This window comes from Calypte anna, chromosome 4B (genome assembly GCF_003957555.1).
Source record: "Calypte anna isolate BGI_N300 chromosome 4B, bCalAnn1_v1.p, whole genome shotgun sequence".
In the NCBI taxonomy this organism is placed as follows: domain Eukaryota; kingdom Metazoa; phylum Chordata; class Aves; order Apodiformes; family Trochilidae; genus Calypte; species Calypte anna.
In genome coordinates this window covers 1935368-1958670 of record NC_044249.1, presented here as the reverse complement: position 1 = coordinate 1958670, position 23303 = coordinate 1935368, and the positions used below count along the sequence as shown (strand labels likewise).

The window sequence follows — 23303 nt, the reverse complement described above, 5'->3', positions numbered from 1 at the left end:
GGAATACTGCAAGTTACAGGATTGCATGATACACCAGCATTTTACTCATGGAGGAGTTTTTAATGAGGAATTACATGCCTACAGAGTATATGAACCTCCTTTCAATACTTATCATTACAGCCAAGCTGACAGTGAACCTGACAGTTTAAGATAAAGACACTTCCCTGCCCAAACAACCATAATTAACATCAACATTTTTTTTAGAAAAGCAACACAAGACAAAAACAATGAAGGTAAATTAAAAAAAAAAATATTAAAAAAACAGCCTCAAAATGTTAGCAGCTACCAAGCTAAAAGAGCATTCCGAGGATCCAAGTATTTTTACTTTCTACCTTACTATTTAAATCATATCTACATACATGTGTATGATGTTACAGTAAAAAATGCACCAAGACTCCATTTGTTCATAGAATGGTACCTTTCTGCAGACTTTCCAGAGTAATACAGCACAAGTGATCTATACTCACTAAAAAAAAAAATTGCTGAGCCCTTGATTTTGAGGCAGGTGTTTTTCAATCTTGGGGAAAAAAACACAAAAAAGCTTCATTTGACAATTAGCTGCATTCTTTTCTAGACGGTGATCAGAACTTTGGTGCCAGGAGATAAATGGGTACAGAAAACCCTAAAAAAAAATTAAATATTTACTTGGGTTATTCACATAAACCACATCAGATCTAATCTCTGACACAGACAAAATGTGAGACAAACTTGTGGTTTGTCCTCCTTATGTTTTGCCAGTCTTAGTGTGCAGAGGTGTTACCATGGCTCTCAGTTTTCAGGCAGCCTAACTGAGCACCAAAATACAACTGATTGCATCTTGGCTGCTGGGTACAACTGGCAGGCTCTGGTCAGCTCCACACACTAATAAGCCACAACCATTTTCCAAGACTTTTGTTTGTTTGTTTGCATATAAACACCATCAAGACTCAAAGATGCAGCTGCCACTAACACAGCTGTCTGTTCATAGCAGCCTTTCAGCTGATGAGAGAGCCCCATTCATCAGAGACTGCTACAGAGGATGAAGAAGCCTCCTCTTCCCCAGGCAGCAGCACTCCAAAACCCTAACACCACTTTCCCACCTTGTTAACAGCAAGGGTGGTTTTACAACTACCCCCAGACAGTCCTACGATTTGCTCTGAGTTAATTAGGACACAACACACCCCTTGGCTTGGGACACAGCAGCAACCAGGAAGGAATTGTACAGGGTTTTAAAAGTAGAAGAGGTTTTAAGTCCAGGATATTCTATCACAATGAAGGCACTGGAAAGTCTGAAACAGTGGGAATCACAGCAGTATCTTAATTAAATGACACAAGCTTATTTTCTTTACTGCATACAGAAAAACATGAAAACAGTATCAGTTATGCCAAACTTTTATCTTGTAAATTTACAGCTCTCCTTGTGCTACAGAGCTAGCAGCAATAAGAAGGATTATGAGATGACAGTGAGATTTTGAATTCCTGTTAGCCAGAAAGAAAAAAAGTCACACTTACTTTTTCAGGATTTTTATTGAAAAACATTAAAACCAAAAAAATTATCAAGGCCAGTTTTACAGTAAATTGAAGACATACAGAATGGCTTACCTGCTCTTTGGATTTAGTGCAGGAACTTTATTCCAACATTTTTCGCATGCAATTGCTGGATTAAAATCACATTCTCATTTAACATCAAAATGGATAATTAACAATGCTTGCTTAGAATTTAACCTTAAGATGCAGTTTAAAAAGGTCAGTTTTTCAAAGGTTAAAAAACATTTGCACAGCAAAAATTCTCCTTCCCAGTCCAGCTAATAGCTTCCTGTGTCTGATAACTGGCAGAATTAGACCACAGAGCTCATCTGTCCTTTTTGTTATTCTAACCTGAGAAATTAATACTTCTTACTGGGCTTTCATATTTGGCAACATTACTTGAGTTACATAGCAAAGTGTGACTTCTCACTCTTGTCAGAGACAACTCTTTTCACTAGTTACTCCAAAAAACACTGTCACAAACAGGAGTTAATTAGCATAAAGCTGCCTCAGTGAATAGTATGCCCTTTTGGCAAGTTAAACCCTGTTAGTAATATTATCAGAACACTAACCTCAGGATGTCAAGTTCCCATCAGCTGTGTAATTCCTAGTATTGTGCACTTTGAAAATATTTACTTTGGCATGTTATACTCTGTAGCATAGAGAAGAACTTGCTTACTTTCCACCTTACAAAATCTGCCTTTTCTCTCTTCCATTTATTCAAGCCCTCTCCCTTGCCACCAGTTATATCCCTTTCTCATAACTGCAACAGAAACAAGACATAAAGCACACAAAAATACAGTTAAAAGTTGGGGAACAGCAGGCAGTGGTCATGTAGAACACTCTTAGTTGATTAACAAGCATGTAAAATGTAATCCCCATAAATCTTTCAGTATACCACTCAAGCCTTCAATTTTAAAATTGTAAGCTTAGATTTGATTTCAAACTTCCCAAAATTCAGTGTATTACTGTATTTAAACGTGCTAGTTGTTTGACACTTGCTTCCGATTCTACATCAAGGCCAACACTGTCTGAAGAACAATGAAAAAAACAAGTAACTTCACTTCCAACATAATTTAACTCCTTTTGCATTTTCAGGGAATTCCTATGTTAAATAACCTGGGTTATTACAAACTGTTGCACTTCAGTTTTACCTCAACTTCTCTGGTTTTCAAGTGGACCATGGTTTCTTCCTGGTCAGTAGTCATGTCTACCAGACTAAAATTCTAGAGTATCTTTACCTAAACTGAGCTTGCTTTGTATTGTTTTCTGCCTATCAAAAATCACTGCACTAACCACAGAGATCAATGAAATGCTTGATTTGAAAGGTGTACAAGTCACATTTTCCTGTTTGTTTCTGGTAACTCTGGTCATTACTGTACTGCAATTAATAATGAAGTGTTTCAGTTTTCAGTTTCACTGCAAAATAGCTTTAAAATAATGTTACAAGAGATTACAACAAAATAAGGTGTGGGGAGATAGCATATACAGGTGCTGCATGACAATCTTATACTCTACTGTAACTTGTTGCCATTTTTTATCCTAAAAGAAGAAACACCAAACTCTGGATTTTCTTGAACACTCTCATAATCATAATTTTTGTAATTTTCCATCCAATTAAAGTGACATCCTTGAAAAATAAGAAGCTAACCTAACTGTTTTGATAACCTTTAGTCTCACAGATATTTTGCATTTCAGTGTTGAGTGCACTTTAAAAAGGATCTGTTGAAGTATTCCCAACAGTCTGTATAGCACCATATAATCTGCTGTTGATTTAACTGCTTAGAACCAGACTTTTTGTGCCACTGCTTCCACAGAAATATTATTGCATTTTTATTTCCTCTAACATTCTGAAAAACAATTTTTATTTCCTCTAACATTCTGAAAAACAATCAACTCAAGTCAGTGCATGTAAACAATTAATTACTAGACACTCCATTTCCACTTACTGCAGTTTTGTGAAGCTGATCAATGAATTGCTACAGGATCCTTCTGGAACAGCATGGCTTACTGCAGTGGCAGAAAAGGCCCAGGGATGCACTGAATAAAAATATATTTCTCTCCACCCAGTTCTGAAAGCCTCGTTTTGCAAGCCTTGTGATGCCCTTTATGTTACAGCTCATTTTCAAGTGATAACAGAGAAAACCAGTGACAAAGCAGAGGCTGAGGGCTGGCAAAGCCATAGTACAACACAAGGAAGCATGAGGAAAACTAGGTACCTGAACAAACTAGAAATACACCAAATGCAAGGCAGGATCTTAGCCCTGCAGCAAATTTTACATTCTTTCAATATTCAGCTTGGTTTGTTTTCCACTGATACACAATTGAGAAATTATTCAGAGTTAAAGGAATACACAAAGTGATAAAACATGAAGTACAGGAACCATCCATGCACTAACAGCTTTTGGTTGAGATTCAAGTAATGATGATACTTAACCATTTCTGATAATTGTTACCTATAACAAAGCCAGTGATCTTCTACTCAATGTTGCAAGAGGCCTGTTTTCCAAATGTGATTTCCAGAAAGCAGAAGTAAAATGCTATCAGTTTGAACACCTTATGAAGACTTTTAAACTGCATACTTCTGAAGAAAGCGGTTGAATGCATCATAAATTGCTTGTCTAAAACAAGGAAGAAAGATCACATGTAGTTTGGGAAAGGGAAGACACAAGTGGTGTTATTTCCAGATATTTACAAATATATTTACAAAGTTACAACAATTTCAAAAGAGCATTCAGTAAAAATGGGATATTAGGTAGCTTTTTCTCTTTCACTTTTTTCCTGAGATCCCTCACTTCACACAGTAATATATTTATGTTTCAAGAAGGAGTGTTTACCAACTGTTTACCAACAAGGAGTGTTTACTGTTTACCAACTTTAATAAAAGTGCAAATATTAACAAATTAGGAATTTTCCACTCAAATTTTCCACCCAAATGAGTCAGAGACACACGTATAATGTATCATTCTTGAGCAACTGTGATAAAGGCTTAAGTTTTAAATAGCAGTAAGCTGTTGGCTAGTATACCTTAACCTGGTATATTGCTTCTCCTTTTTGTTGCTGCTTAGACTTTCTAAGTGGGATATACACTCTTAATTATTCCTTAGATTTTAAAATTAACAGCAAAAGTATTTAAGTTCTAAAAACTAAGGAACTGCATTTATATAACTGATTGATTTAACTGTCTCCAGAAAGTCAGCATCTAGTATTATTAAGGCAGGATTCATGCAAGTACTACTCATTTGCAGTCAGGCTTGTATTTTAATTGTCATCTTCAATTGTGTGGGGTTTTTTAATTCTAAGAAGACAACAACTGCAAAAAGGCATCAGCTGCACAATACAATACAAGCAATCACTGCTTAAAAACTAATTTCAAGTGTCCAGTGAACACAATAACTCAAAGCTTTTATAGGAAAATACAAGTAAGAAGGAGAATTCTCTTTCCATAGTCTTACTGAACAATCCAAGCTGTGCTGCATCTTATTTTTGTTCATAAAATGGAAACAGGCATTCTCTTTCAATTACTTGAGATTTGGTAACTTGTTCAAAGCAGTATTTGATGTTTCTTGCTATAGACAAACTATAGACTTATTTTTAGAGGAAAAAATGTGTCTTAAAATTATGGTATTAAGCTCTCAACAACTTACAGGTTTCTTGTTTGCCTTACCTAAATAGTCCTTGTTTGAAAAGGTAGGCACTGATATGGCCTCCATCCAGATACCTGATCTCACATCCAGGCCAGATTTCTTGCAGACTGCGTACCCCAGTCCGAGGAATATATGCATCCTCCTTAGCCTGCACAACTATGATTAAACTTGGGTCAACTGGAACTGAGGAAAAAAACAAACCAGAACAGAATTAATCTAAAGAAAGAAACACGTTAGCTGAAATTTCAGGTGTAAAGACACTATTTTCTAAAAGAAAATAAAATCATTCTAAGCTTTAATAAAAAGAATATTTTTTTTAAGGCTCCAGCAGAATTTCTCTGGGTTTTGACATAACAGCAGTGAGGCCATCAGTAGAAAAGCAAATTATCAATCCCTCTTCCCTGCCTTAAAGCAGAAAACTCTCAAGACTCCAAAAAATTACAGGAGAATTGTCTTTCCCTTAACAACAGAACTCCATAGCATTCAGGTAATTTTTCTGAGATGCCCTTTTTTTTATTTTTTTTTCCCAGTGAAAAGAACTAGGAGACATTTGAGATCAAAAGAGCAGAAGCTTCACATAATTTTTTCCTGAAGGAAGGAGAGAAAAAACAACTTTTCACATGAGAGGTCAGACAAAGGGCAGTGTATGCTCAGTTCCTTTTCTGTTCCATATGTTTTACTTACACATAAAAAGCCCAGCACATTGTTATATACACTTATTACTCATAAGCAGAATTATCTGGTTACTGGTGAACAGGAATAACACCAAAATGATCTTGAGAAAAGTAACAACAAAATTACATTCATCAGAGTTCTCTCTTCACAAAAAAAAATGTCATATAGTAAATAGTGACAAGCCAAAATGTTTAAAAATAGGGTGTCACAATTCATTTAGACCCTCTCATTTTATACCAGATGATGTATAGAGGATAAGTAATGCTAAGATAGATCCTAGTTTTGCATTCAACTGTCCATGAAATCTGAATGTTGGGCAGTTGCTTAAGCCCCTCCCCAGACACATTCCAAGGATACCCTGGCAGGGGAAGCATGAGGCTGAAGACACCTGGAAGACAAGTGACACAAAGACCTACATCACTTTGACAAATGCATCAGGACCACAGATCCTCTGAAGTTTCAAGAAAGGTCAGTGCTTTAGCTAAGTGATACCTGGATAAGTGTTGAGATAAAAAAAGAATGTCAGTACTTAGAATGAAGTTTACAGTTTTCTTTACATCTTCTGAAAGAGTGGTATTTTTCACAAAACATCACCAGCTAGCAATGATCTGGGACATTGTCCAAGTCAAGAAATATATGTTAGTGTAGAAAACTTAGGATTTTCATTTTTTTTAGCATTTACCAGTGGAGTACTGAATGCCAGAACTCAAAAGTGAGGTAGCACAGTGGTCTCAGTATCAACAATGTTTTGATATTCAAAGAAAACTCTGTCAGGAACCTGTGTGAAATAAAATATGCCTAGGGCACGTTGAGAGTCCTCAGTGGGTGTGCACAGCTGGACCATTTTGTCTGAATGGATCACCACAAGACCCCACTCCAGCAAAACTCTTCCAGTTGGCTCCAGGAAGAAGTCACTTGTTTGCATTTGCCTGCAAGTGGGCAGCTGAAATGGATTTGTCCTGGATGCCAAAAAAAAAACCAGGTTCATTAGATTTAAGGTTCCTTGTGCTACAGCTCCCTCTGTATGCCATGCCAGTCTTAGGAAACATTCTATTCACCAGTCTGTATGGTTCCATAAGGACCTCTGTGCATTTCTACTGGTCACACATGTCTGTAAGTATCATCAAGCTTGGTTCTCATCCATGGAGGCTACTTTCTGAAGATTTCTGCTTTGAGATTTACTTCAATATGCTTGAAAACCTTATTAGCAGATTAATTAGATCTAGATTTTACTAGGAATCACATGGATATTGTCTTTTTTTTTTTTTTAATAATACAAATTTGCTCTAACTCATGTCAGAAAATAGCCACAGCATGGCAGAGAGAAATGAGCAAAGATAATGAAAGGCAAAACTTTAATTCACATTGTCATTAGCTGACCATCAAGAAGAAACAGAAAACAATCATGAAATGGAATGGCAAATAGATGGTATTGAATAACACTTGAGATATTTTCCCTATTTCAGCTAAGGGGCTAACAGGCTTGGAGAGTGGAGAATAAAGAAAATACTTTTTCTTCCACAGTATTTTATTCAGTTTTCCTATCAGCATGTTAAAACAAATAAATACTTACCTGAGAAATTAGCTACATGGGTACATTCATCCATTACTCCTTTCATGAACCGCAAGGATTCTCTCTGTAAAGTGTCACTCTTTCTTCTTTTATTTATCCTGTGTTCTTGTGGGCTGGTTACATTTTTACTGACACTGGTTGAAAACGTTTGATTTATAGACTGCATTTGAGGTGAATCTTGCATTAGCAGTCTTTCTGATGAGGCACTTTTATTTGTGGCAAAGCTGTGAACAGCCTCTTTAGACACAGTCTTGTTTGAGGAATCAAAGTCAAACATCCTGGAAGTCACATCCACATCCACAAGACTGTCCACACTGTCAGGGAAGTTTTTAACAAAGTCTTGTCCCATCTTGAAAGAATCCGTCTAAACAAAGACAACAGGTCACTTATTGTGGGTTTCTCTTTAAACCAGTTGGTTAATCTTAAAAATAAGATCAACTCACTATTAAAAAAAAAAAAAAAAGGTAGAAACAACACTGCTTACAGTAATTGCTATTTTCAACCTACATGTCACTCAATTAATTATATCCTGATCATCATAACATCCTGATAATTTAATATAAGGAAGTACTTATACGTAATAGTTTATGATACAAATGTTTGTGTTTTTTCTAATTCTGTATTAATCTCTAAATTTATAGTTGCAGTTATTTCTGGGAAGATAACATTAAAAATCTATGCATTTCTCAGGTGGTTTTTCCACTCTCAAAAGAGCAGTAATACATTTTTGGCAAAGCATGAACAAATTAACACTTAAAGCAATTTTTCATAGACATGAATAAAGACAGGCAAGAGCAATAAATGTGTGACCAGATCTAACATTAGGTTAAAGACTGAAAATTCTGCTGTCTCTAAATGCTAGGAAAAGAAAAACTGAAAATCTTGAAATCTTTCTTCTTTTCCATGGGTGTCCCTGGAGTGTATTTCACTTAAAAATGGCAAGTGCCTGAGTAGTTACCTCCACTTCAGCCTCTCCTTTCCTGTCATAAAGTATTTGAAAAAGAACTGTCATAAAGCAAAGAATCTTAGGCAAAAAGTTAATTATCAGAACTGGCTAGAAGACAGTGTTGCAACACATAAGCAGTTCTCACAAAACCATCACTCCAGTCTGGAAGAGAGCTGAGGTAATGAAATTCCCCTTGGGAAGAGTTTTTCAACTCTTGTCAGAAGGAGCCAAGAAAATGGCAAAAAAAAATATGCAGGCTACAAATTATATTGTGTAAGGAGCAAGGAGCTGGTTGCAAAAGCTCTACCTCATGTTTACTCTAACTACCTGTGCAATACAGGTCTGAAGAAGAGGGGAGGGCTGGCATCACACCTCAGACCAAAAATACACTGACCCAGCACTCTGAACAAATTGGAATAGTAACTTAATGTTGCTACGTATTAAAAATAATCTCCAGCAGTAAAGTAACTGCCTCAAAGGACAATACATAATGTTTTTATACTCATGCTCCAGGCTGTTAGTGGTTTTCCCAAATATAAAGCCAGCTAATGGGAAATATTATCTACAGTTTCAATGTTCTGATTTAATTAGTTTTATGTTTCAAATTACAATAAGTGTGGTCACAGAAAAAAATTGTTGTAAGTGCTACACTTAACACACATTACACAACCAAAATATTAGCTTCTGTTTCTCAGAAGGTTTTTCTTCAAATATTAAATTTATCAAAAACACAAGGAAAAAACATGTTTTGGGTAATAATTGGCTACTTTTAATAGAAATAAAAAAGAATTTACATTATTTGTTAGAGTAGCATGTGTAAATATTAGTAAATAAACTGTACTTACTCCACAGTATTCCAGCATTTGGATTATCTCTTCTTCATAAACAGTTTCTGTAAAATACTGTTTCTCTAGCTCTCTCCAGTTCACTGCCTTGCTCAACACACCCTGGGATTATAAACACAAGCATCCAGTACATAAGTAAAACCCAGAGATCATTCTAAAATAGCAATGTAGAGAGAAAACAGATCTGTTGCTCTCTGCAGTGTGATTTTTTCTGTGGACTTCTCCCCACATTTCCATAGAGCCCTTAAAATTATTGTAACCAAACCATGAGCACATATCATAAGAGAGGGTATGGAAACCCACACCCCTTTAAGAACAAACAAAACAAGAAATGGAAAAGAGGCAGCAGACAGTCCCACTTGGGGTTTACACACATCTAGACTGGGCTACACCAGTGATGGTCACCAAAGCCAGTCTACTTGTTCACCTGCTCTGGCAGCAGTGGTGAAAAGAAGCACCCCTCATGGTAGCAGCAGCATTATCACCCAATTGTTGAAGCCAGGCTCAGCCCAAAAGTCTAATTGTTGTCCCACAAGCCAGCCCCAGCCCTTAATTTGGAACATGACCCCCTGAGGTAGCTCAGCACTACCTTCCTCATCATGTTATCTAAACCCAAGCCTGGCTTTTGCCACTAGTCACTTAGAGAGGCTGAAAGGTGATGAAATGCCCCAACTGAGAAGGTGAGCAAGACCAACCCAAACCTTTAACCCTAAACATCTGACTATACTGTAGTACATTAACATAAATTATATTATATTAGCATAAATTATATGTTAATTACCGTAGTAAAGACTGCAGAAGCTGTTGACCAGGAAAGACATGGAATCAGTGGCAATGGTTTAGGCCAGTTTGTCACTGCCAGGGAAGCCATCTAGAATCAAAGGCACTTATTACACGTTTTACCTTAGAATTCACAGCATGGAAAAGGATCTGCCTCACTTTCAAGTTCTTTATTTATACAGTATCAAACAGATATGCAGTGCCAAAGCAGTTATGAACTCTTGCAGATGGATGTATTTTTACCTATTTTGAAGATACAAGATTTCCCTCATCATAAACATTTCCCAGAACAGGACTAATTTCAAGGCTGAATGGGGTTTTTGTTTTAGCTATAAGAATGTCCAATAGAATATTTATTCTGACCTTTCAGTTGTTTAAAACCACGAAAAACCATATACAAAGCCTTTTCATCAAGCTCTTGCAAGCTTATTTCAAGGCAAAATGAAGGCAATCTACAGCACTATTTAAAATTCTATATTATATTCTATATATATATTCTATACATTTATGTAAATCAAGAGTGTTTTGTATTTTTACATGTAGAATTACTAAATTGTGCTTTAGAGGAAAATTACTTTCCTCTCAGCAGACACCACCATTACCAATATTATTTACTTAGCTCTTAACAGCAAACAAACAAGGGAGGTATGTTTAAATAAGCTTTATCTGTCTCACAGACCAATGCTTATCTGTGGAGACACAGGCAGTAACTTTTTATTATTCTTTCAAGAATATTACTAATACACTGCTCTTTTTTATTTAAATATGCAGTGTGGTACACAAAATGTTATCCACTGCATCACAGAAATCTCTGATCAGTACCAATGATCAGGGGAAAAAAGATGAGGTGAGCACAGAACTGACACTAAAAGTTACAACATGCCTTCGCACAGGAGGCATTTCACACAATGCACTGAAACACAGAAGTTTAAGCAAGAAGAAGGGAGGAAAAGAGGGAGAATTGATCAATACACATCTTTCAGACATTATTCTTCCTACATTGTGGGAAAAAAACATCATTATGTGAGAAGCTTGCATTCATATTAAGCCTGTCAGGAGATGCCTGACAAAGGGCTCTATGATCTGACAGTACTGGTTGAGGATTATACTAATTCAGCACCACAAAACATGAGAATTACCAACAATTTGTTTCTCTAAATGTTTATTTTAAAGTACTTGTGAGAGCAACACTATAAAACCAATTATTTCTGTATGCTAAATGATAAAATGAGAAGTTAAAACAAAAATTAATGAACAGGAAATATAAAAGCTTACATGTCCTCCCATGGATATTCCAGTCATCCCTAGAGGTCCATAGCCTTCTCTCTCTAGCCAGTGCAAAAGAGCTGCTGACTCTAGAACAAGAGCTCCTCCCATCACAAACAGGTCCGAGACATTTTTTAAGCATGACCTCCTTTTCTCCCCCAAAAAAGGAAAATATAAGATTTATTTTCTAAGATTACATTTTGACATTTCTCATCATTCTATACATATGCTTAAACAAAGCCTGATCACCTGCCCAGAGAATTCTGGAGCTGAACTGTTGATGCAACAGGAGAAAAACTAAGATCAGATCCTCTGGTACTCCTACATTTTCAACTAAATAAGGATGAGGAATAGACACCTGCTAAGCTCCAAACATCATATGAGTAACAGCCCACATTCTAGAAACAGATATTACCAACACTAGAATCTCATTAGTACTGATCTTCTGTCCTATGAAGTTATAATGGATCCTTTAGAAACAGAATAAAAGTGACACAGCCCTAGACATACACTATCTCATTTGCAGAAACAATCCTTTGGGGTTTTTTCTTTTTTTTTCTTATTTACCTGTTTTACATGACTGAAAAATTGCACACAACATTTGAAGAGCAATCAGTTTGTCAGCTTTGGAAGCATTCATCAGTGTCACTGTGAGACTGAAATTGTAAAGTGGGAAGTTTGTCATGGTACTGAGAAAATCATGGAATGTACTGCAAAGCATTCAAACAGAAGAAACAAAACAACAAAAAAGTAGAAAGCTATTCAGCTGAATCATCACAGGAACTCTAAAAAGTGGAAAAAAAATATTTCAGGTTACTAAATCTCTAATTTGGGGATGGGGGCTGTGTATTCTCAGTATCACAGCCAGGTTACAAGAGGCTGCTGGGCTCTTCTGCCAGCAAACAATCACATTTGAGACACTCAGAAGCACAGGGACAAAGCTTACCCTACAAGTCACAGGAAAAAGAACAGAGCTGCTGCAGATCAGTATTTCTGAGCTACTGCAATTCTTTCCTACAGCTTTGTTATGAGACTCCTCAGCCCTCTCCAGCTGCTCATTTTCCCACACTTTTAAATGCAGTAGCTCTATGTTTAAGCAGATTTCCTATTTGAAAAATTTAAAACAATCAGCTAATAAAAGAAATTAACATTTTTTTTTTAAAAGTGGTTCTTGTGTTAAAATAAAAGTCAGCATTTGCTTTTGAAAAAACCTAGAAACCACTTTCAAACTAAAATTTTCTCCTTAAAAGCAATTTTTTAAAGTTTTTTGATTTAGGAAATCTAAATGCTGACATCTAAATAAAATCTAGAATATCTAAAGTAGTGTGAGAGAGTGCTCATGGTGAAATAGAATGGGCAGGTTTGAGAATTTCAGCTTTAAAAGTAAATCACCATGTGTCTTCTACACATGTTTGTTAAATAAGTTAGGACTAAAAAGGATCAAAACACCAACTCCTATTTGGAGTTTAAGAAATACTGGTAGGCTAAAACTATATTTTGGCCTCAGACACATATTCTGTGTAATTCTGTTTATACTCCAGTGGTTTGGGAAATGTGAAATGCAAGAAGAAGCAGGACTGCCTAAATTAGGCTCCAAAATTCACATTAAGATACTGATGAAGGGAGCCAAATCCTGTAGAATACTGAACACTGCAGTTTCCACTGCCAAACAAACATGCAACATGAAACTTCCTTACATGTCTGACTCTGGTCCTCTTAAAATACCTTGGAAAAGCAAAAGCTTAGCAATTTTAACAGGCAAGTTCACTGTCTGAACAAAGATTAATGCTACTGCAGCATTTGTACCTGCACAGCTGTGAATCAGGAAAATAACAAACTGATTCTTGCTTGTATTCACACTCATCTCACTCTACACTTTCCTGATCACTGTGATCCCTCAGCACAAAAAATGACAAAGCAGCCTAGCAAGGGGCAGACAATTTCACACCAGCAGCTTGTAAGTTGCCCATGCTTGGGACTTTTTTCCTCAATAAGCTATCCAAATGTAAACTACTTTGAGCTCCATGATAAAACAAAAAAGTGGCATTTCATAAATATAGCATTATCAGTGAATGCAATGGTAATACTTACAACTGATCCTTAGGTTTTCTACTGCCATGTAGAAGACTCAAGTTAAAGAAAGTAAAACATCTCTACCTAAAAACTGGCAATTAAAACCAAAAATAAAGTGAAATACAATAAATTATATACATATATAGTACACTGATTAATTAAAATTTGGAACCTGAATTTCAAATGTCTAACTGGAACTATATCAAGTTAAATGTGGTTTGATGATGCAGTTTGCAACATCAGATCTTACTTTTGTCTGATGAATGGGTAGGAAAAAAAGTGTACTCAAGAGATCCTGTGTAATCAGAGAGGGTAACAGTGTTATGGAACTTACTGATGAGCTGATGAAGGACAGAACAAAACTTATATTAAAAAAACAAATCTTAAATGATGGCATAAAGTTTCTCAAAAGTACCCAAGGTACCAAAGGGTTGCATTTGAGACCAGAAGGCATCATTAATACATTCATAAGTCACACAGCATGATGTATAGTTTTCACTCTGCCATAGCTACAGGAATCTCATCAGTACTTTGATCAGTACACACATTCATTTCAGAACTCTTTCTCTAATGACTATGGTAAGAAGCTGAAGAAGATATTTTCAGAAAAACCAGAAAAGCAATACTTGTTGTAGAAGTAGCATATTCTATTAACTGTGTTCCACATTGTGTTCCAATGCAACTGTCATACTTTGCTCTTTACTTCTCTCCACTGAAAAAAAATTTATCCACAATGTTGGTATTATGCCAGTGTGATAAGTTTCTGTCTTCTGGAAAGAAGATTGATCCCACAAAAGGATATAATAAGGATTTTCTAGCAGTAGGGAAGCCATACAAGCTTCTTTAATCATCGGGCGTGCCATTAATGTGCGTCTCCTCCAGAAGTGCTACAGATAAGAGTACAAACATATATTAAGTCTGGTCATTCAATGTCTTGATAACTACTAATTTTACATTTCACACACTCACGTGATCTCCAGTGCCTGCTAAATGAATGCATACAGGCCTGTGCTTGCTATTCCATCTTCTGGGGATGATGAACTGGAACCTATGAGAAACAAACAGCTATTTTAACAAATCAAGTCTATTTACAAGCTGTGCCAGAAAAATTAATTAAAAAAAAAAAAGGCAGAAAAGAGAAAGTATCTTCATAAACCATTCAGGCAAACTGCTGGCAATTCAGCAATATCATTTTTCACAAACATGTCCAACAAAGAAAGAAATCCAAAAATAGGACAGAAAAAGTGCCACCCAAGAAAATCAGCCAAGCAGGAAGATCAGCTTCCTAAAACAGACCACTACCTCATCATCACAATATGAATTTTGCAGAATGGAAAAATGGAATTTCAGATGAAAAGCATTCTAAGCAAGTATGGCTAGCTCTGCCAGGTAGCACTGCTATTTTCCACCTGAGGGCACAACAGCCTAAATTGAAGAGTAAAATGAACAATATATTTAAATCTTTTAAATATCTGCAAAGCAAAAAACAATGAAGCCATTCAATGTCAACAACAACCATCACTTAATGTCTTCGGCTGCTTCTCCAGTTATTTACAGACTACAGAGGAAAAAAATTTACTTTTGAGCCACTATTCTTTTCCCCACAAGATGGAGCACTTTTACCTACAACAGCGTTAACACTTGGGAAAAAAGCATTCACAGAATGCACTGCGATCCTAAGGCCAATTTGTGAAGCATTTCAGAACTGTATCGGTACTATCCCGTGTCAAAATTAGCATAACTTAACTACCAACTGTAAAAGAACACAGATAAGGACACAATCCCTATGCTGTGTTTTCCAGTATAGTATGAAGTACTCCAATAACATTAAGGGGCAGGTTCTTTCTCTAACCCATAGAGAAGTGGAAGACAACTGATATTTTGACTATTAAACATTAACTGATATTTTGACTATCAAAAATTTTCTGACATTTTTAGTGTTACATGTTTAAGCATAAAAACATCAACCAGTAATACTGATAAAACTGGCAATGCCCATATCAACTTGAGCTGACATACAATATTCAAAGAAAATGGAAGGCTTCAGTGGTTCCTTCAAACACAATGTGGCATTCTTCTTTTATATAAAATGCTTCTCCTGCTAAATATAAAAAAACCAACCACTGCCCTGGCTATAGTATCCTTCATGGCCAGCATTCTGCTAATTGAAGGAGGGGAAAAACAACATTAAAACCCCACGGTATTCCATAGCTTTGTGCAATATGGTTTCTACACTCAAGAAATAATTACTTATGCACAGATTAAGCTATCACTTAAGTAAGATTTATATTTGCTTTTGAGGTCAAAATCTATTTCAACACTTTATATACCAACCGTATCATTTCATGATTAAAAAAACCACTCTGAAATACTTTATGATAATTTGTATTACGACAAATCAGCTTCACAGTACAACTACTTACAGAACATTTTTATGTTCCAGTTTCAGAAAGGAAACACCACTTGGTTTCTCTTACCTTGCTACAAGAGATTCAACTGGTAGGATGCCTGGGACACAATGAGCCAATGGGGAAATGAAGTGTCCCTCCAAGATTCTACAGTCAGATTGCTCCTCAACCTATGGAGAGAATGGTTGGACAGCAGCAATTTCATACCAGTGTCTAACTTGCTCTGAAAATCAGTCTCTTAAAGTAGAGTAAACCTGAGGTGTGTTTCAAATACAGGGATACACGTGTATCAACACAGTCAAAAGGTTTCGAATTTTGTTTTTATTAAAAGACCTGTTAAGGGTCTGTTAAAAGTGTTTACATTTCCACTGCACTGACCACCGGTGCGTTTATTTGACTTCAGAACTACTCCACATTTCTGACTTATTAGTCCCACTTTCTAAATTGGAAATTCTTCAGGGCAGTGATTACATCACTTGGAAGCACAGGGCCTCCTTTTTTCCAAATGTGAGATCTCACATTGCATTGATTTCTTCTGCCTCTCCAGTCTCACTTCCTCTACCCTAACAGCTACATTCTCATGTCCTTTTCTTGATACTGGGAACACCTCTGAAGTCAGTTATAAAACTGGTGATCAGCAAAAACTGACTGAACATCTTCCAATGCAGGTTCATCCCCTTCTCTCTGTGCTGTCCCTAACCTAAGTCCCTGGCTGCCAATCCCAAAACAAGCCTTGCTGTGATCATGTCAAGCATCAGGACAGTGTAGATCCACAGACACCATGATTCAGTTCTTCTATCCTATAAAGGCAGCCTGGTAATTATTAAGTTGATTTCACCCTTAAATACCATCAGGAAAATAAATGTAGTTAAACTGCATCACCTCTTGCTTTGAAGTACCTTGTCAATGAACACTGGGTAATCTTTTGAAACCAGGGTCTGGCATTTTTCCCTGTTCCCAATTAGCTTTCTGAATTCAAATATTCTGTTGAAAGGAAACAAGTAGAGAAGATTCAAATTTTAATCTAAAAAGAGAAAACATATATATATATATATATATATATATAAAATTCCAGGAGCTAAAGAAAACCACAAAGAAATTAAGAAGCCAGCTTTGCATTTACAGATAATCAGGCTACATTACAAACACCAAAACCAACCAACCAAAAAAACAACAAAAAAGCAAGAACAAACACACAAACAAAAAACCAACAGCAAAAAACACTCAAAAGAACCCAACCCAAAACCAACCAACTGAACACAAAAGGCTCTGGTGCATTGCCTGTGATTGCACAGATCTTCAATAGTATTTAACTCTTGATATGTTGAAAATTTAAGTCATTTTTTCAGGGCCAAATTAAGACATAGGAACCTCCAACACTTACACATCCTTGTAGCCACACTGATACAAAACAGACTTAATGGGTGAAAAACAGGCTGGACTGACAGCATCAAAGAGTCCTTGGCAAAGACCTGAAGTCTAGCTAGAAACAAGTCACTGGAGCACTTAGGAAATGTAATGAATGACACAAACTAAGGGTGAGGTTGATAGCTGGAACTTGCTTCCTGCTTTTACACAAGGATTTTGTTTAGATGTTCCCAAGATGCCCCTCTCAACCTTAAATACTCTCTGTAAGAATAATTTGCTCATAGCTTATGGTTGTAAACACACACACCAGTGGTACTTGATCAACTAAACCCTATAATTTCAGTGGAAAGTACAGAACAATTCTACAGCAGCAATGATCTGTTCACCTTTCCAACACCAAAGAAAACCAAACCAGAAGGGTGGAAAGAAAATCCAGTTGACCAACATATAAAAGAGCTCTACTACATAGCATTGCCTTTTCATATTTATGGAATAGCAAGTGTATTATGTATTCCTGAGAAAATAAGGGTAAAGGTATGACACGTGTGGAGGGCAAGCTAAATGGATACGTTTTGCTTTAAACTAAATACTCAAAAATACTGCATTTATGTATTTATTCTGTAATTATGAGGATACTAAAAGCTAAAACTTGCATGTGTTGAGCAACTTCAACTCCTGCTAATGAGCTGAGGATAAAGCATTAGTATCAAGTCATCATATCAAGGGTGTGCACATAAAACTTCAGATTACATCTAGGCAGGGCAGTCTGTAATATCTCAGCTATCAGTCTCAGCTAATGCTGGAAGTACAAAAAAATGCAATAACTTCTTCTAATGGAACCTCACAGGGACCAGCTTAAGAAACAAAACTAATCAAACCAACCAAACAAAAAACCCAAACCAAACAAAACCCCTCCAGAACTGATGTGGACACTGTTTCTGGCATGACAGGGCACACAAATTAGGGAGTGGTGCTAATCAGGAGGAGCTGGTGCTCCTCATCCAGGTGAAGCCAGGCTGCTGGGGAACAGCTCACCTTCTTCCCTTTCCAGGTAAACACTTAAAGTTTTCTTCTACTTTTCAGACCAGCAAGCCTGCCTCATGCTTCCTTCATGCCTTTTGATCTCACAAGAGACCTACTCCCTGGTTATGAAAACCTTAAAGCACAGTTGTACTGCCAACAATGCTTCTTCATTGCTGTTTGACTTTAGTGTGACCACATGCAGGAGAAAAGCCCTGGCTAGCACTGCAGTAGCTAACAGGATTAGTCCCCATGTATAGGTGGCAAATGTATGGTGGGAGATGCAGATGGGGAGAGTGAAACTTCATCATGTCTTACCAAGAACCTGAAAGTTCTTAAGAAAAAGCTTTGATAACATTAAAATATCCCATTTTGGGTACACACACACATTTAACAGAATACACAAATGCCCGATCAAAACAGAATTCTTTTTTCCTTACTGCAACAGAAGTAAACAAAGCATTTTAAAAAATCCAACATTCTCATGTTGCAGGAAAGTCTGGTATTTTAAGAGAAAAATCAACTGGAGAAAGACATACAAAGCAATCCAAGTGCAATTTCATGAAGAGCTGTTTCACTTGGATTTAAAAACAAAAAACAGACTCCCACATATTTCTACTGCTACCCACAGTGAATAAAATTTTAATTCCTTTTTTAAAAGAATCTTTATTGATTTTCAAATAAATAAAAATTACATTATTTAATGCAGATTTATAATTTTCTATTTAAATACTACATGATGTAAAACATATAATTAGTCCAATTTTTAAACTTAAGAAATGCAAGAGGCCAACTTCCAGGTGTTACTTTTACTAGAAACTAATAACAAATCAGAAAATATATAAAAAGAATGTGTTTAGTACTTCAAACTATGAGAGAAGCTTCTGATTACATCTTATGCTTTTAAAGCTTATTAGGAAGTTAAAGCTAACAAGATCCTCTTTAATGTTAATAGAGCAATCCCTCTGCAAAAATTCAGCAAATCTTGTTTCTAGAAAACACTTTTCAGAGATGTTGCTTCCAGTATGCCATCACAGATGTGAAAAATATAACTGGATAGTTATACCTTTTCTCAGGAAGAGCCTCTTAAAACACAAAGATGTAGCAAATTCCTTTAACATTTCTTTCAAATCTACTTCCTCCCTTGGTATGAAACATGACTTCCTGAACAAAATTAACAATTTATTTTTTTAATACAGGGCAGTAACAAGTGTTGGTAGTTCAAGGGCTTGGGGTGTTTTTTCTTGTAATAAACAGTACTGCTTATGCTGCTATTTTTTAACAAGTCACCTTTTCAGATCCTCTGGCTTTCCCCATCCTCTGATGAAAAGTTTAGTGAGGAGAAGCTTTCTGTATAAGACGTCTAATTTACTTACACCCATTAGCAGCAAAATGACATCTAGAAAACAAGAACAGGTAAAAACAAGGCAGTTAAAAGTGGCAAATTCACTGATTCTAACACAAAGCAGGTTCATAACCTAGTGTCTGTATTAATGAAGAGCCATACATTTTTATTCCAAGGAAGTTAACCTTGACATTCAATTATTTTCATTTCACACACAATACAAAGGCAGTTAATACAAACTTGAAGTTTTTCTATGAAAATGGAACTTAGGAGTAGGAATTTATTATGCTTAATATAACCAGAAATTTATTATAAGACTGATGACAAGCCAACTGTAGAGGCACATAAAGTCACAGCACTGCCTCTTAGTAAGTAACCAATCCTAACCCTATTTTACTGGAATGGATAAAACACAGTGGCATGAAACTCTGTCCTGTTAGTATAGCTATGAGGACAAAAACTATTCAGTCAACACAGGTTTTCATAAACACATCTCAGAATGGAAGCTTGACACAATATTTGGATGTAAGCAACTAAAAGACTAGATCTCTTACTACATAATTATTCATTTATAAAAAAGGAAGAAAAAAAAAGCAGCTCCAGTCACTGATGAAGTGAAAGTTTATTTTTCTAAGCTTGTCTTGATTTGTGGCTTAAACATGGAACCTAATCCTGATTTTATCCATTCCTTTCCCATGTTCACAAACCCATTTCCTAATGTTTTGAAGAGGATGCTCGCACTCCCTTCAGGGAAGAAATCATGACATGAAAATCCTTTCCAGTATAATTTCTCTTTCAACAAATACACCAGCTCAAACACAGCTAAAGCCAACAAGATTTTAAGCAAGCTGAGCATTATTTTGGAATCAAGACTTACTGAGTGAACACAGAGCCACTACTGTGCTCTTCCAACGAGGAAGGAAAAAACCATAAACCTCAGATGTAGTTGCTTGGTCAGCAGGATACAGGTCATTCAACTAACGAAGAAAAAAGACAGAAAAAAGTTCCAAGATCTGTGTACACCTAAGAAAACAACAAATTTAATAATCAAAGACATGATTATTTAGTTAAATTCAACTATTTTCTAGTATGTCCAGATCTCTCCATACTAAACAGTCCAAAAAACTTTATTACATACACTACAAAACAGTGTAATTTCATTCATTAAGAATTATTTAAATCCAAGGTTCAACAATTCTGACACACTTGAATATGGTCATTGTTAAAATAAACCTGTCTGAATGTACCATGTTGAAATTCTGGCCAGATTAATACATTCCTTTGCACTTCTAAAAGTGCAAGTGCAAGGAAAAGTGCAACTCAATATACAGAAAAAATAAAAATGCATTAGTGCCTACAGAAGTTACTTTCAAAATTTAAATTATAGACAACTTCAGGTTGATGAATACTAGAACAAGCACCACAGAAACCCACAGTCATTATGGGGCAGAGATAAATACCTGGAATCACCAGAAAGTCAAACTGGGGACTTTCTATTTTAATATTCCAGAAGGTGTTCCTATTCCACCAGTGGCAATCAGCTGTCTGCATAATCTTTTCATTCTGATCCATATATGCTTGACCCAATAGAACCACAACCTCAATACAATAATTTTCCTTGCCCACTCTGGAGATACCCATTGACCTCAAGTGCTTGGTTGGGTACCAGACAGGAAATGTTTGTCAGCTTCTGCAAGGTCCCTCCTCTGCTTTTTGTTGGAAGGAGACACATTGGTATTTCCCTGGTGCTACAAGAGATCTGGACAGTGGAGACAAGGCAGGAATGGAGACTGGACCCTCTATGGCTCTGGAAAGACAGTTCAGAGTGAGAGCACACAGGACTACAACCAAAATGAACACCAAATAATAGAGAAAACATTGAGGTGTTGATTTTTCTGTGAGCTGGAAGACAGGTCTGATGAGCTCTCTCTCTGTCGCACCAAGGGAATGCCAACACAAGTTCCTAGAGAAGTGCATTAAATTTTAATGCAACATTGATTGAGCTGAAAGGGTTGCCTCATTCTCTGTTCTATTCCATTGACTGAAAAGGGACTCTAAAGTAATTCAGGATATTACAATTAATCATATCCAAGATTAAACCACTTCTGGAAAATGTACAAGAAACACTAAAAGGTACTTGATATGTGTTGTATAGAAGCTTTCAGAAATGCCACTGACATAAAATAGGGGTCAGGCTCCCTTTTTATCTTGATAACTAAAGGGCAGGGCATGCCTCAGCCACTGTCTGCCAGTGATTAAAAGCATTACAAATACTTTTCCTGTCAGAAAAGGCAAATCCAAATGCTGGAGGCTAAAGTTTTATAACTCCACAGCAGATGTGAAAAGCACATTTTAGGAGCGGTGTTTTGAACTCGAGAACACAATCAGCAGAGCTTGTTTCAGAAAGCAACTGGACTCCCAGCACTTGGTACCACTCACATGATATCACATCACCATCCCTTTATAGGTCAGACAGTCTGGGAGCAGTGACCTGATAAAGATGCTGCATGGCTGTGCAGGCCAAGGAACAGTACCTGTGTTATGACTATTCAATGAGAATATCATTAGCATAAGCTTTACATAAGTGTAAGCTGTGAAAAGAAGATGTAACAGAGGAAAAAGCCCATTAAGAAATCATCCTCTGAAGAAACCTCCTATATTATAAAATAGTATTTTCCAACGAAGACAGAGAAACTCAGTGATAAATTATAGACTAGGCTCTTGCTCTAGGAACAGTGTTTTTCATTGCTCCTGAAACTCATAGCAGATACTATCACTTTTCCATGTGTACATTTATTTCATAGAAACAGACACAAAAATTCCACACATAAGAGGTCAGCTATTCCTTCTTACCCAGTACACATAGCTCCAGCTACTGGTAAATCACCACTGGAAAGTGAATAGAGGCTTTATTCAAAGTCCAGACTACCACATCTACATGTGAATATAAAACAGCTCCCCCCCAGAAGTCAATCTGATAAAAGCTAGAAAGCATATCTGTTTTAGTAGGCTGTCTAAAACTTCCCCGCTCTATTTTTTTTTTAAATCTCTTCCAATCTCTCTCTTCCAATCAATGTCAAGTCATGGGTTGCGGGTTTTTTTTTCCCTCCAATAGAAGAGAGATGGCTTGGGGGAAAAAAAGCCACTAATAAATCCCGGCAGTAAGTCAGAAAGAAACCCCGCCACAATTTAACACAGAGAGGAGCCAAAGATCAACAACAGGGCCTAAACCTGAGGCTCCCGACCACCCAGCAGCTCCCTCCCGCTGCCCTCCTGCTCTCTTCTCCACTCGGCCGGTGTCTGCTTAAACGCCGGTGAGGAGCCCAACCCCAACACTTATCGGTCCAAAGTGCAGAGCCCGACAGACGGTGAGGAGCCCAGCCCAGCCCCACCTCACCGCGGCCCGCAGGCCCCCTCAGGCCCGTCCCGAGCGGGACCCCCCCCCGCCCCGAGATTGGCGGGAAGAGCCCCGCAAACCCTTAGCGCCCTGAGGCACGGCGGTTGCCTGCGCCCCTTCCCGCCTTTGGGGGCTCCCCGAACATCGAGCCCGTCACCCCCGGGGCAGCTGAGGGAATCGGTAGCCCCCCGAAGGGAGAGGCCGCCATGGAAGGGAGGCGGCGAGGAACGTGCCCAGGGCTGAGCACAGACAAGAGGGAAAAGCCCCGGCGAAGCTCCGAGCTCCTCGCCCTCAGCCGCACAGAACCCAAACGCCGCTCCACAGGCTGGCGGATGACCCCCTCGCTCCGTCCCCGTCCCCTCCGCCCCGCGAAGGTCACTCACCCGGCGCTGCCGGTGCTGAGGCACCTCATGGGCGGGCGGGACGGGGAGGAGGAGCGGGAGGAGGAGGAGGG

The 23303-nt window shown here is 37.4% G+C and overlaps 1 protein-coding gene across 1 annotated transcript; it reads right to left on the bottom strand.

The window, feature by feature from the left end:
- Nucleotides 1-1487: 1487 nt before the first annotated feature.
- Nucleotides 1488-23292, bottom strand: ABHD18 (abhydrolase domain containing 18). The gene is made up of 14 exons (XM_030450629.1): nucleotides 23233-23292; nucleotides 20330-20475; nucleotides 19398-19506; nucleotides 16619-16703; nucleotides 15789-15889; nucleotides 14281-14359; nucleotides 14114-14198; nucleotides 13330-13357; nucleotides 11248-11386; nucleotides 9974-10063; nucleotides 9193-9294; nucleotides 7402-7765; nucleotides 5174-5336; nucleotides 1488-4127 (listed from the first exon to the last, which is right to left on the bottom strand). Exons 3-14 carry the CDS (start codon nucleotides 19487-19489, stop codon nucleotides 4076-4078), a joined length of 1380 nt encoding a protein of 459 aa, XP_030306489.1. The 5' UTR covers nucleotides 19490-19506; nucleotides 20330-20475; nucleotides 23233-23292; the 3' UTR covers nucleotides 1488-4075.
- Nucleotides 23293-23303: the final 11 nt, after the last annotated feature.